The sequence below is a fragment of the Sceloporus occidentalis genome, unplaced genomic scaffold (assembly GCF_023333645.1).
Source record: "Sceloporus occidentalis isolate IW3139 unplaced genomic scaffold, rSceOcc1.0.p SCAF_373, whole genome shotgun sequence".
In the NCBI taxonomy this organism is placed as follows: domain Eukaryota; kingdom Metazoa; phylum Chordata; class Lepidosauria; order Squamata; family Phrynosomatidae; genus Sceloporus; species Sceloporus occidentalis.
Window position 1 is genome coordinate 367,528 of NW_028317353.1, and position 14,122 is coordinate 381,649.

General features: G+C 42.7%; 1 protein-coding gene across 4 annotated transcripts; it reads right to left on the reverse strand.

Moving 5' to 3' along the window:
• Positions 1-3,360: 3,360 nt before the first annotated feature.
• Positions 3,361-10,533, reverse strand: LOC149273498 (cytochrome P450 2G1-like). 4 transcript variants are annotated; one of them, XM_089506236.1, is made up of 9 exons: positions 10,354-10,533; positions 9,727-9,889; positions 7,912-8,061; positions 7,246-7,406; positions 6,827-7,003; positions 6,028-6,169; positions 4,713-4,900; positions 3,742-3,883; positions 3,361-3,542 (listed from the first exon to the last, which is right to left on the reverse strand). In XM_089506236.1, the coding sequence occupies exons 1-9, from the start codon at positions 10,531-10,533 to the stop codon at positions 3,361-3,363; spliced, it is 1,485 nt and encodes a 494-aa protein (XP_089362362.1). The 4 variants fall into 4 exon arrangements, with proteins under 4 accessions (XP_089362362.1, XP_089362364.1, XP_089362363.1 ...); XM_089506238.1 differs by having other exon boundaries at positions 9,727-9,955; positions 10,354-10,452; XM_089506237.1 differs by lacking the exon at positions 6,827-7,003.
• Positions 10,534-14,122: the final 3,589 nt, after the last annotated feature.

Consider the following 14,122-nt stretch of genomic DNA (forward strand, 5'->3'; position numbering starts at 1 on the left):
CTGTGCCCCGTTTGCACCAATGATAGCAACCCTTGGTATTAAGGTGGACTGTGGCTTCCCAGATGCCCTCCTCCCCAGTCTTTCTCAACCCTTCGACAGAACAGGTACAATTTATGAACCTGGAATTTTCACCAATTAGTAGAGTAGAGACTCGAAGGAGGAAAATGTTACCCTTCGCCAATTTTTCAAGATGGGGACGTTTTTCCACCCAGTTTGAATTTTTTTTTTTTTTTTTTTTTTTTTTACATTAAATTCAATCGACAAATTATTAAAAGATGCTCCCAATCAAGGAACCCCAATATTATTCTTCCCCTCGTACAAGAAACAGAATGCCCTTCCCACTCCTAACAATCAGTTACCAGGCTGCGTCTGGCAGACTCTCCTCGTACAAGGAGTCCGCTGGCCAAACTCTCCCATAGAATCTGCAGAGACTTGGGTTTTTGGATGAACATTGGTTTCAAAATATTTATTGTTTTCGTTGGCAAACGTTCTCTATTTACATTGGCGCATGCTTCAAATATTTAACATTGACCTTCACTGCAGATTATCCAAAAAATCCCAGGCTTTAGTTATCTTTATAGCGTTTAGCAAAAAAACAAAAACAAATTTAAAAAAATGATCAAAATTACCTATAGTTCGGTGAAATTGTTTTAAAAATGAAATCAGAATTTTCCCCCTAAATATAATTAAGTGCTTCTAAAGTCTACGCCTGGTACGCGAAAGGTTTGCGGTAAGGATTCTGTATTTAATCATCGGTATTTATTTAGTCTTTTGTTTAGCTGCTTTAGGTGAGGTTTGGGGGATAAAGGAACGGTCAGTATTACCTATGATGATACAGCAGCTTTTTGTGCCAATGAGATCTACAGGGCGCCTATGGGTACGGCGCCAAACCCGGCAGAAACGGGAACGCGCCCTTTAATGAAATACTTCTCGGGTCACACGCAGGCACGACAACGAGGTGACCCACAAAAGAAATTAAAATGAATGTCTCTTTGAAGATCACTCCAGGACTAAGAAAATGATAAATTACTCTTTTTTTATATAATCTTTTTTTTATATATTTAAAGGTGCTGTTCCACATAGATGTTTTTTTTCCAGCTTTCATGGATTTTTATATTATTATGTATTCCTATGGTATGTGTCTTAAATAAAATTATTCATTAAAAAAAAAAAATTACATATTGTTTTGCTGTATTTTTGTGTCAAAACCGTTTCAGCCGGGCCGCTTAATCCTGTCTCCACTGCTCTGCCTGCCATTTTCTTACATCGCAGAAGGGGTTTTACCTTTAAGATAGTCTAGTTTAACGGGACCTCACTTCCCCACACCTATCACACAAATTACCCATCACACATCAATCCCATCACACCTATCACACAAATTACCCATCACACATCAATCCCATCACACCTATCACACAAATAACCCATCACACATCAATCCCGTCACACCTATCACACAAATTACCCATCACACATCAATCCCATCACACCTATCACACAAATTACCCATCACACATCAATCCCATCACACCTATCACTTCCATAACACAAATTACCCATCACACCTATCACTTCCATCACACATCAATCCCATCACACCTATCACTTCCATCACACAAATTACCCATCACACCTATCACTTCCATCACACATCAATCCCATCACACCTATCGCACACATCATCCACATCACACCTATCACACAAAACACCTCACTCCCTCACACCCATACTTGGGAACTCTCTGGGTTTTGCCCAGCAATCCACGTTTTTAGGACATGCAGCGTAGAGAGAGAGTCTCTCGTTTTACCGGCAGAAAGATAAAAAGGCCCTTCTCTTGTGTTGGGCTCCTTTGCGCTCTTCAAAAGCCTTTGAACCAATTTCGGCAATAACCGTGTTACACAATCCGACCGGAAGCACCTTAAATAACCCGAGTTACATAACTCTGATGAGAGCGTCTAAACCTTATTCGAAGGGGCAACTGGGTAACGGGGCAGTTTCAGTGTGGGAGGAAATTTCCACTTATTTGCCAGGAGGCACAAGAGGGGGAGGAACAAGGAGGGGGTATTAAAGAGGCTCACTTAGCGTCTCTAAAATTAACTATTAAACGAAGATTTGTTTTCTGCTTAGTAATTCGAACCTTTATTAAGAATTTAACCATTTCTGTGAAAATAAATCTGATAGTATGTGTTTTTTCAGTGATGAAATGTTCCATGACTTTGACATCATCAGCGGTTAAACTCTGTTAAATCCCGGTAGTTTAGTCGACGGAACGTCCAACGTAACAAAGTAATGCTGGCTTTTTAACTTACAGAGCCAGTCAGGGCAGTAAGTAGGGCTTTTGGCTCCTGGGGCAAGATCGGAAGTCCCTTTCTGCCCTGACATCATGGCCTCCTCCTACATTTCTCCCACTTCTGATTGCCCTCCTTTCTAGGGATACATCGCTTTATTCACGGCTCCGCCACCGATGTCATGTTTTATTGTATCTTCGGTGTAAATTTGGCCCCGGTGGACAGGTGCTAATGAAATTTACCCCATTTATAAAAAATTGACAACCAAATTTGCAGACCGAAGACGCCGTCGACTTTTTATTCATTTTTTTTTGCAAAATGCATTATCGTAAACAAGGGGGTTTTGCGGGACCCGCATTAAAACAAGCAGCAAAGAGAAACGCGCGCGTTATAAAGTAACAAAATATTATTAAACTGTAGCGATCGGGAATCATACATGTGCCGCGATGTATGCCCTTCCGGAAGCGGTCACAATAGTGGGGTATTTAGAAGAATAATGGGGTTTATTTCCCCCGTTTAATTTATAAAGCCGTTTCCTGCTGTTTCTATACACATTATCGGGGCTTTTAGGGCCGTAGAACCCTGCGATCCCCTCATACCCAGCAAACATTCTGACCTCCTAGAAAAGAGGGGCATGAGGGGAGGAGAGAGGGGGAACACGGGAGGAAAAAGGAGCAACACGGCATGAAAGAGGGGCATCAGGGAAGGAGAGAGGGGTATCAGGGGAGTAGAGAGAGGCACAGAGGAGGAGAGAGGGGCATCAGTGGGAGGAGCAGAAAAGGATTAGACAGGGTAAGGGGGTACAGGGGTTTCCAGCTGCTGACCCAATGGATGCCGTAGAAATTGACCTTCGAGGAAATTAGAATAATTAAGATGAAATCTTGCAAATTACATGAAAATCATCATTCCTGCTGAAGGGGAAAGCGGGGTACGGGGGGGGGGGTTCCGAAGGAATACCCCGGACACATCTCCAGCATGTAATGAGTTAAAAAGCGATTCATGACAGTTTTGCTGCTGAGAAAACCGATGCTGCGGGAGAATTCCAGCGAGGACAGCTTTCCCAGCGGCAAATCAGCGGGGGACAAAGGAGACCTCGTAGCTGATCGGAACGTTGGCAAACCCCGTCATTTTTGGGTTCATCTCGGCATCGGTGAATTTTCTTTGGGAAGTGACAGAGAAGTTCTGCAGGATATTGGTGAGAAACAGGAAGAGCTCCATCCGAGCGAGGCCTTCGCCTGCGCAGATCCGCTTCCCTGGGAGAGGAAATACGGGAGAAATATTAAGAGCAGTTTATAAAAAATATAATTTCAATGTCATATTATAACCCATGGAGACCATATATAGAACACGGTATGTGTATCCCATCTCCGCAGGATTATTCCTCCCCATTAAGTTATCTCTCCTCTGGATGTTACGTTTCTGATTGGTCCGTCAGTTCGCTGGATATTTTACCTATGGAAAATGGAATGAAAGCATCGTTCTTCTTAAAGCAGCCGTTGGCGTCTAGAAAGTGCCCCGGGTTGAACTTGTTTGGGGTTTCGAATTGCTCGGGATCCCAGAGCACGGAGCAGAGGAGCGGAAGGACATCGGTGCCCTAAATAAAGGAGGACAGGAGAGGGCTTTAACCACTAAATGCATCTAGTGCAGCATCTAGAAAACATTCAGAAATAGATATTTATCTGCGAATCGTTTTTTATGGAAATTTATCAAATGCGATGAACGCTTCGCAGGATAAAAATTATCGGGAAAGACTGAGGGCTCTCAGTATGTATGACATGGGGGGAGCAGAGAGAGAGAGGGGATGGGAGAGAGAGACGAGGAGAGAAGAGAGGGAATGGGAGAGAAGAGAGAGAGAAGATGGGAGAGAGATGAGAGACAGAAGATGGGAGAGAGATTAGAGGAGAGAAGAGAGAGAGGGTATGGGAGAGAGAGATGGGGTAGAGAAGAGAGAGAGGATGGGAGTGAGAGACAGGGAGAGAAGAGAGGAAGGGGGGAGAGAGAGAGACATGGAGAGAAAAGAGAAAGGGGATGGGAGAGAGGTATGGGGGAGAGATGAAAGAGAGAGAGAGAGACATTTAATAAAGGACGGAGGGAATTTTTTTCAAAGGAGGAGAAAAGTTACAACAAGAGAGCGGAATCCAACACTAGAGAGTCAGAGACTGAGATGGAACGGGAGGAAGTTTTACTTTACTGAGAGGGGGGTGGAAAAGAGAAGCGCAAACATACGTCGAAAAAAGGAGAAGTGCGCATGAAATGTTATTCTTTATGCTTGATGTTTAAGATCTGCCTTTCTGGTATCGGCGAGAGGTTCGCATCATAGATAAGGACTCCTCTAAATGCCAGGTTTTTGTTTTAAAGGCGAGCAGGAAATGCCATTTTTGTCCTCGTCATCCTTCTCATCTCCGTATCTCCTGTCCATCTACCTTAGGGATGGTGAATCCCCTGAACGTCGTGTCCTTTATAACCGAGTGAGGAACGTTCATGGGGATGACGTCGCTGAATCTCTGGATCTCGTGGATCACGGCGTCGGTGTACGGCATCTTCCCTCGATCCTCGATGTTTGGGGTTCGGTTCTGGCCAATCACGCGGTCGATTTCCGCGTGAAGCTTAGCTGCACAAAAAGAAAGAGAAAAAAAAAGAAATCTAAACCTACCATTCACAATAAAAAAGGCTGATTTGGACCCCTTTACATATTAGTTTATAAATGTACCCATTTTTAATTGCTCTAATTATCTTCATTTTTGATGAGGGAGACGGGGTTTGATCCTGATGTTGGTCACCCCGGTACTGTCAGCCCTGACACCCCGGGAAGGGACAGCACACATCCCGGCATTACAACCTCTCCTTAGGAGTAACAGCGCATTTTATTGTCGCCATAAGATGCTCCGATTTGCGCGTTGATGGAGTCCCAGTGGCCTGGAAGTCTTTTGACTCAGAATTTAAGTTGACCCCCGACATATTTTCCCAGGGTGAGCCCAGGGTTATTGGTACCTGGGTGCAGTATTTATTTGGAGCTGCCCCCCTCCTCAGTAACTAAAACACACGCACATGCTTAACATGGCAACTTGTTCTAACACCCACACACTTTCATTCACTTTCACCATTCATTTACACACGCATACACACACTATCTCCCTTCTCACCACAAACCTTAGACTCGCCCCTGACACTATACACACTCATACCATCACCATACACTCACACCCACCTACACACACATGCTAACACCATACATTAATACACACTCCAACACCGTGCATTAACAAGTACACACATGCTAACAGCATACACTCACACAAACTAACACCATATACTAACACACACTCACTCTAACACCACACACTTACACATACATACATACATACACACAGCAATTCTAACACCATACACTTACAAATACGTACACATACTCACTCTAAGATCATACACTTACAGATACATACATATACACGTACTCATGCACTCTCTCCGGTTATCCAAGACGCTCACATAGCTCCCGGTCCTTCGCTCTCCCCCTCCCTGTTACCTCATGCAGAGATCTCTCTCTTTACTGCAGCTGCTGTCACCCTACTTTTGCGAGGTCACATAAGACACGTTACGTGATCCCACTAAACACCTTTGTTACCGGGCCCCTCGGTTATGGGCGCCTGGGTGCCAGGCACCTACAGCACCCACCTTGGTGCGCCCCTGATACTTTTCCCAAGCGCCACAAGACCTCTGCACTTCTCCTCGAAATACCTTGTATCTCAGGGTACTTCACGAGAATGAGCAATCCGTGTCTCAGGGTTGTACTGACGGTCTCCGTCCCGGCAAAGAAGAGGTTAAGCACACTCAGAACCAGGCTTTTCATGTCGAAAAATGAAACATCATTTTTACTTTCCTGTAAATAGATCATGAAATCAGGTTCTAGGGCATCGGACAGCAAACGGCTTCAAAATAAATGCAGAAATGTTTTATATTTTAGTATCGCGTGTTCAGTTCTCCATTCCTTTTATCTGCCGTGTGCAAAGAACTGAGTGCATCCTATAGACCTTTGGTAACGACCCCAGCTGCCCCTTCTGCTGCCTCCGTCCTCCGTCAGCAAAGCTGGAGGGTATGGCGTCATATTATGACACTACATGACATAAAGGCACAAAGTGCATATTGATGTAATGTATGTTGGCTGCGCAGGCCCGACATGGGCTGCATAATATAAATGGGCCAGTTGGGGAGATCGGAGACCGGCCCATTGAGAAGCAGCACTCCAGGGAGCCTGGTTGCCCAAGAGGGCAATATGCTCTCAACGGAGGGACTACTGTCTCCATGGATTTGCTGTCCAAGGCCTGGCTAGATATAAAACTTGGTATTGATCTTGGAGAAGACATCTTTGCAGTAATTTAGGGCCTCTCACAAACTCTACCTGGAAATTCAAAGGTTCTTCTGGGCTGCTATAAACTTATGTTACCGGTTATGTTGGACGCCCTCTAACTCGTCATCAGGCAAATGCCGAAGACCGGTTCTGGGTGACCCATTAAGTGTCGCGTTCAGAGGGACATACCTGTTTCATTTTGATAAGGAAGCAGTCAATGTAATCCCGTGGCGAGGAAGGGTCCAAGGTTTCTTCATTCATTTTTACTCTCTCGGTAACAAAGTCCAACAAGTTATATAAGAGTTTGTCCACTTTCTGGTGAGGTCCCGGGACGTGGTTCATAATCTCTGGGATCATGTCATGCATCTAAAATAGAAGTCAGAGACTTGACCTAAGGTGAGGTTTTGAAATCTGGTGGGTCCATAAAAAGTCGTATTTGAGAATATCTTAGAATTCTTAAGTTTTTTGGAAAATCTTTCTTTAACCAGGCCATTGAGTAGTGAGGTTGCAGGAAACATGATTGCCCAATGTCACCCTAGTTGGCCTACTGGCCATCTCTGGTTCATATCCAGTCTTCCTACTATTGGAGGAGGAAGGAACCCCATTACCTGACCCCAAGCAGAACTCATTTTCTGGAAGGCCTCTGTGAACATGTTGAGCAACTCCAGAAATCTTTTATCTTCATAATCGAAGCGATTGCCGAAGACCACAGAGCAGATGACATTAGCGATCGCCTGGACGAGGATATTGGTGGGGTTGATTGGTGATTCTAGAATGGTGACACAGGAGAGGGCATCTTTATACCCTGGGCTTTAATTAGTCAAATAGAGGAATGGATGAGACCAAAAACGTTCTTCCTTGACCTAATTTGGGTGAATTCCATTTATATATATATATATATCTTAAGAAAGATTCCGAATTGGAATTAAAAACGTGTTCCACATTCTGTGACTCCTTGTCATTCCCATTATATAATCCTCAGCCGTCAGGCATGTATGGAATTACCTTTTCTATGCATTAGTAGGTGCTGAGCTTATTTATTATTATTATTATTATTATTATTTTGATGGCCCTTTTCCCATGCGCTGGAAATAAGAATGAATGGCTTTGTTGACCATCGCTGGATGGCTCAGAAAAGGTAATTTAGGATCTATTTTCCCACCAAAACAAGTCCCAATTTAAAGACCGGCTCCCCAACTTACTGTTAACCCTATCAGTAGCTGCGCATGTTATACAGTCCCCTTCCGTTAAAAAATAAATAAATAAATTCATACGTTTTTGGGATCTGAGCTCTTCCACCAAAAAGTGCGCCTCTTCCTGGATTCGTTCTTCGATGCTTCTCTTCCCCATTCCAAAATTCCTCAGGGTCATGAGAGTAAATCGGCGCAGCTGCTTCCAGCGCTCCCCATTGCTGAGAACAACGCCTGGGAACAGAAGAAACAACATTTCCTGCGGTTTCTTTACACATTATCGGGGCTTTTAGGGCCGTAGAACCCTGCGATCCCCTCATACCCAGCAAACATTCTGACCTCCTAGAAAAGAGGGGCATCAGGGATTTGGGGCCCAAACAGGGACTAGACAAACTAAACAGGGGCACTTGGCAGGTACTATCACTTCTCACCAATTCTACATTTTATAGTTTTATAAAGGAAATATACATATCAGAGATTATATATACTGCACGCACACTTCCTTTCAAAAATCGGGGGGCACTTATATATTTTCCTTGTTTTTCCAAGAACATTTAGCCTTTTAAACTTAAACTTGGATCAGCGAACACAACGTGCCATTGGGACACAGGAGTGATGGGAGTGATAAAGGGCCATTGGAACCCAGGAGTTATGGGAATGATGGGAGTGATAAAGGGCCATTGGAACCCAGGAGTGATGGGAGTAATAAAGGGCCATTGGGACACAGGAGTGATGGGAGTGATAAAGGGCCATTGGAACCCAGGAGTTATGGGAATGATGGGAGTGATAAAGGGCCATTGGAACCCAGGAGTGATGGGAGTAATAAAGGGCCATTGGGACACAGGAGTGATGGGAGTGATAAAGGGCCATTGGAACCCAGGAGTTATGGGAATGATGGGAGTGATAAAGGGCCATTGGAACCCAGGAGTGATGGGAGTAATAAAGGGCCATTGGGACACAGGAGTGATGGGAGTGATAAAGGGCCATTGGGACACAGGAGTGATGGGAGTGATAAAGGGCCATTGGAACACAGGAGCTATGGGAGTGATGGGAGTGATAAAGGGCCTATGTACGCCTATGTAGAGATATGGGTATATATATATATATATATATATATATATATATATATATATACTGTTTGTTCTTCGCAAGATTATTCCTCCCCATCAGACACACCTTTCCTTTTCGTTTTGCTTTATTTAATCTACTATACAAATAAAAGAGCCCAGTAAGTCGGTACACCACACCTTACAGCTCAATGCTAAATATGTTTTATATAATACGTATTACAGTATATTCATTCCACACATTGGGATACGGTGTGAATATTTACCTTTAAAGCAGTGACAGGTAATTGTAACGGCAATTAAAAAAAATATTTAACAAACAGAGCCCATTAACCAATTAACAGCCCATCAATGGTGGCAACCAAATGGCTCTAATGATAGATGGAAACCATGACTTGGAGTCACCTGTGCTCAAGCAGGGATTCCAGCTGTGATACAGCGGGGAGAAAAGCACCAAATGCTCAGATGTCATTAAACAAAAAAGGAACGGAGGAGTCTGCTCTCGACTGCGTGACCCTGACGGTCTGCCCCATTCACCCCCAGACCCTGAGACTGGGGTGAAACTCTGGGAAGCTCCCCATTCACCCCAAGACCATGAGATTGGGGTAAAAATTCTGAGAATCGGCCCATTCACCCTGAATCCTTGAGGACCCTGCCAGCCAAGCCAGGAAATTTATTAAATAATAAAAAAACGGCTGAATTGTTTAAAAATATTAACAAAAAATGCAAATGTCTTCAAAAGTGAAATCCCGCTCCATACGGTATTTTTCGGGTGGTTTTGCTTCATCTGCCCAGAAAACGCACCTTGTCATTTCAGGCTGTAAGGACTTACCGTCCCCTTGAAAGACCCTGTCCACGGTGGGCAGTTGTCCTCGTCCGCTAAAGTTATCTGCTTGGTCAATGAGAGCCTCCTTTATGGTTTGGTAGCCGGACAGAACGACTACGGGACGGGAGCCGAAATACAACGTGTACACTGAGCCGTATTTCTCAGCCATCTGAAATGGGAAAAATAATACATTTCATGGGACTTACCAAAAAAAACGCAGATCCTGATCTTTACGCTAAGACCGAGAAGAATTTTTTGGCCACTTGCATATTTTTGGCAAAGAGGGTTTTGGTTTTTTTTTAGCAGTTTTTATGGAGGTCGATAACAAGAAGCTATGGGATAAAGAATGTCCCCTTCCCGTCTAAATGACCATAAAATTACCAGAAAGTATTTTATTTATATTTAAATATATTTTTAAGTATATATATATATATTTACAATTGTAAATAATTTTTTTTGCCATCTTTCCAAAATTTTTATCTTTAAAAAAAAAGCATGGAAGATATGGAATAAGCAATTTTATACTTAAAAAAAAAAAATAATATTACCCCAATAAATGAAATTCTAGATTTTTTACCCACAACAAGACCCTCGCTAGCGTAAACTCGCTCACAGAAATAATCGGTGATAGACCTGCATTAAAGACTTGACAAGCTCCCCTCTTTTTATTTGCATCAAGTTCCCGATCACAGGGAGAGGAGTCGGACCGGGAGGAAGGTTCTGCTTTCTGAACATTCTGTCCCATGTTGAACGGATGAACATGTAAGAGATCAACAGAGCCAGGAGCGAGATCCCTAGCGTAGTCAGGTCCATCTTCTCGAGCGCAGCAGGCGGTAATGGTCAGATCGCAAAAGGTTTTGTCAGCCTACACCGGAGTTTGCTGGCACGAATGTAGACCTTATTTATAAAACGTCATGGCTGGATATACAACAGGTATTGGCAGCTTGCTTATCAGGAAAGAGTTGCCAGTGAGAAAACAGTTTGCAAAAAGTTCACAGTGAGTTAAGTTCAAGGAGAACAGTAAACACGGCTTTGGTTACAGATCATGTTATAAACAGTTTACTGGCCCATTAACCAATGAACCTCGGATTTCTTGAGGTACGCAAGATGTGAGCCAGGCGCTGTCCAGCACTAATCCCGAAAGTGTGAGAGCTCGCAGAAAAAAGGGATTTGGCAGCAAATTCACCAAAGCCAACTGGTGTGACTTTAAATGTGACTTAGAACCTTAGTTCGCTGTCCTAAAACAATGGTTTCTCCTCTTGACAGGAATGGTTATATACTCCTGTGCAGCAGCGGCCCTTAGTGTTAGATGCCGCTATTGCATCTCTGTTGACTTCAAAGTGTCCCATTCAAGTCTACAGAGCCATCAGAAACGCAATATAGGCTTCTAACACTAGGGGCCGCTGGTGCACAGCAGTATATAACCATTCCTGTGAAGAGGAGAAGCCATTGTTTTAGGACAGCGAACTAAAGTACTAAGTCACATTTAAAGTCACACCAGTTGGTGAATTTGATTTTGATATTGATATGAACTTGCATGCCCTCACCCTTAACGTGCACAATTAAAAGACACAAGCACTCACATACCCTCGCAAACAAGCAGATTAATGAATCTTGGAAAAACAGGTTTACATTTCACAAACATCAAAGCATTCTTTACTCATGGCTACCAAGAAGGGGTCTCACTGGAAAAGCAATGTCTTGGGAGCATGGACCGGATGACATTTTTTCCAGTGAGAGTTAATTTATGATCTGATACTGTGAGTTTCGTAAACATGGGCAGGCTAAAAGTAGCAGGAACAGTTAATTTCACTCCTGCTTTGCTCTTTTGTGCATATTCTTTTTTCTTGGCCACATTCCTAGGTTTCCATAAATGTTGAAATGTATGTTTAGAGTTTAGTGGTTTCGAGTTGATTTGCGTTGATTGAATAGATGTCAGGGGTGGAACTTCCAGTGTTGCCACAAGGAAAGGAACCGAGACATGAAGCTTAAGATCAGGGAACATGAAGGAGGAGAGAAGAGAGAGGGGATGGGAGGGAGACATTTAAACATAGAAAAGGATTTAACAAAGTACAGAAGGAAAGAGGAAAAAAGTTACAAGAGAGCAGAATCCAAAACCGGTCAGAGGCTTAGTTGCAAGTAGGCTTTACTTTATTAAGAGGGTGGTAGATAAATGGAACAGCCTGCCATCAGAAGTGGTAGAGGCTAATACAGTGAGGGAATTTATGTATAAAGCTTCCATGATGTAAGACGGGACCAAGGACTGACTAAGGTGTAAGTCTCTACACAAGGGAAAATTGGCAGACTAGATGGTGCCAGTAGGTCTGGTTTGCGGTAAATTCTATGTTTCTGTGTATACATCTGTTAAGATACTTTATTATCTGGTTAACTTTATCTGTAAAGCAGCTAGCAAGGGGATGAGGCTGGAGGCGAGAGAGAGAAATGGAGAAATCAAACTCATCAATGTCCGTTTCCAAAGTCAACAGTAACACAAGTCATTACTCGAAGCAGACCGGGTCAGGAAATCAGAGTATCTGAAGTAAGAGTGGGGAATCGGGAATGTATGCTAAACTGCAGTACCAAGGGATTTAAAGAGCGAGCCAATCAGGGAACTGGAACTGGCTGAAAATGTTATATGCCAGCGGTAACCCAGCAAACTGTAGTGTAATGCCACCTAGTGGACAATTTACTAAGTGCACACACCAGACTAAACTGCAGTTGAAGGCTGACCTCATGAGGCCTCCGCTTGGCCGCATTTCCTCACACAATCTGACCTGTACTCACAGCGAGATAAGGAGTTAACCATCTAATTTCCAGAGGTCTTGACAAATCCTTATAATACTTTATGATAATAATATGCTAAAATATGATAATAAAATATTTATATTTACAGTTTTGATAGTTACAGATCCTTTACCTATAGGTAATGTATAATATTTAATATTTATATATTATCCATACTAATATATACATTTGCAGCTATGCATCGCCACATAGCCTTTAAGCAGTAGCCTCAAATGCCACTCTTTTGGTTACATGTATTTGTTGTTTTTTTTAAATATAGTTACTTTTATTATTTGATTATTATTGTGTGATCTGGTGATCTAGTTGTGCACCGGATGGATCTTCCACTTTATAATCACCTAACACGCTTCCAACACAATATTTAATCAGTACCTTGTAACTGCCACAAGGGGGCAGCGCACACACATAAAGCAATAATGTGCTCAAAATATATATAATCTAGATTGTAAACTCATATATATATTATATATAAATATATATATATTATCTAGATTGTAAACTCATTATATATATATATTATCTAGATTGTAAGCTCATTTGAGCAGGGCACTCTTCACCTGTTCTTTCTGTACGCCATCTTGTTATGTTATATACTAATTATGATGTCCTGTCTACCCTTTGTACAGCGTTGTGGAATCTGATGAAGATAAAGCGCAGAGACGGTCGGTCCAAGAGACGGACTGCGGTTCTTGTACATTGAGTTCCACGTTGGGTGTATGAAGATGCCACAAAGGAGCATCAGGAGTATCTCAACCCGAGTTAAGACCATGATGTCTATCTGCAGGTGGATCAGCCTGGATGGATTCCGGGGACGCAGTAGCACATACTATCGCTTGTAGCGTTCTGAAACCTTATTTAAGATAAAAGCACATCTCGCGTCGCTTCTAATTCTAAGGGCTGGGTTACTTGGGATTTTGTCAAACATTTCGACTTCTAGACCTTGAAGGACAAAATCGTCACGGCTACAGTTTTTCACGATTACATTTATTTATTAAAATGACCTTTGGCTTGTACTACTTGCTTTTCAATCAGCACAATTGTTGGAAAGCTAAATGATATAAAACACATAAGATAGGCCATAGGGGGCATTGAATTCCAACATTTTTTTCCCCAACAAACTTCAGGAATATCTCCGTCTTTCGACCCGTGGTCATTGTCATCGTATTTAAATTACTCCGCTCACAACGCCCTCTTCTTGTCTTCTCCGGTATAAGGTCTCACTTTCCTTGATGAATGTCCATTGTTTGACTGATCGGCAGTAACAGACTTCTACATGCCTAACTAACCGCGTTATATGTCAGTAATGCCGCTAATTGCTTTAATCAGTGATAGGATATCAATGTTTGGCTATTATCATTATAAAACCTGTTGAGCTGCCGTCTCATTGTTACAATCCTCTTTGTTCAGGAACGCTGAACGGTTACATTTCCTCTGAGATATTTCCCCAGCCAAGAGAAATTATGAAGTTTTGCCCTCTTATGGGCACAAGCCCAATCTTTACAGGCAGGATAAAGGATCATTAGTAATGCTGCCCCTGCGAATACATTCTCAGGCTCTCTTATAAGCTGAAAGTATATTTCTATATCGTTATGCTGCA

What these genes read in the sequence shown, in the direction of transcription:
- LOC149273498 (XM_089506236.1), bottom strand. Translation starts at nt 10,533, where the DNA reads ATGGACCTGACTACGCTAGGGATCTCGCTCCTGGCTCTGTTGATCTCT. An exon ending in CAGGGTCTTTCAAGGGGACG is followed by an intron (nt 8,062 to 9,726) that starts GTAAGTCCTTAC and finishes TTCTGTTCCCAG; the next exon opens with GCGTTGTTCTCAGCAATGGG. An exon ending in TTTCATTCCATTTTCCATAG is followed by an intron (nt 3,543 to 3,741) that starts GTAAAATATCCA and finishes TTCCTCTCCCAG; the next exon opens with GGAAGCGGATCTGCGCAGGC.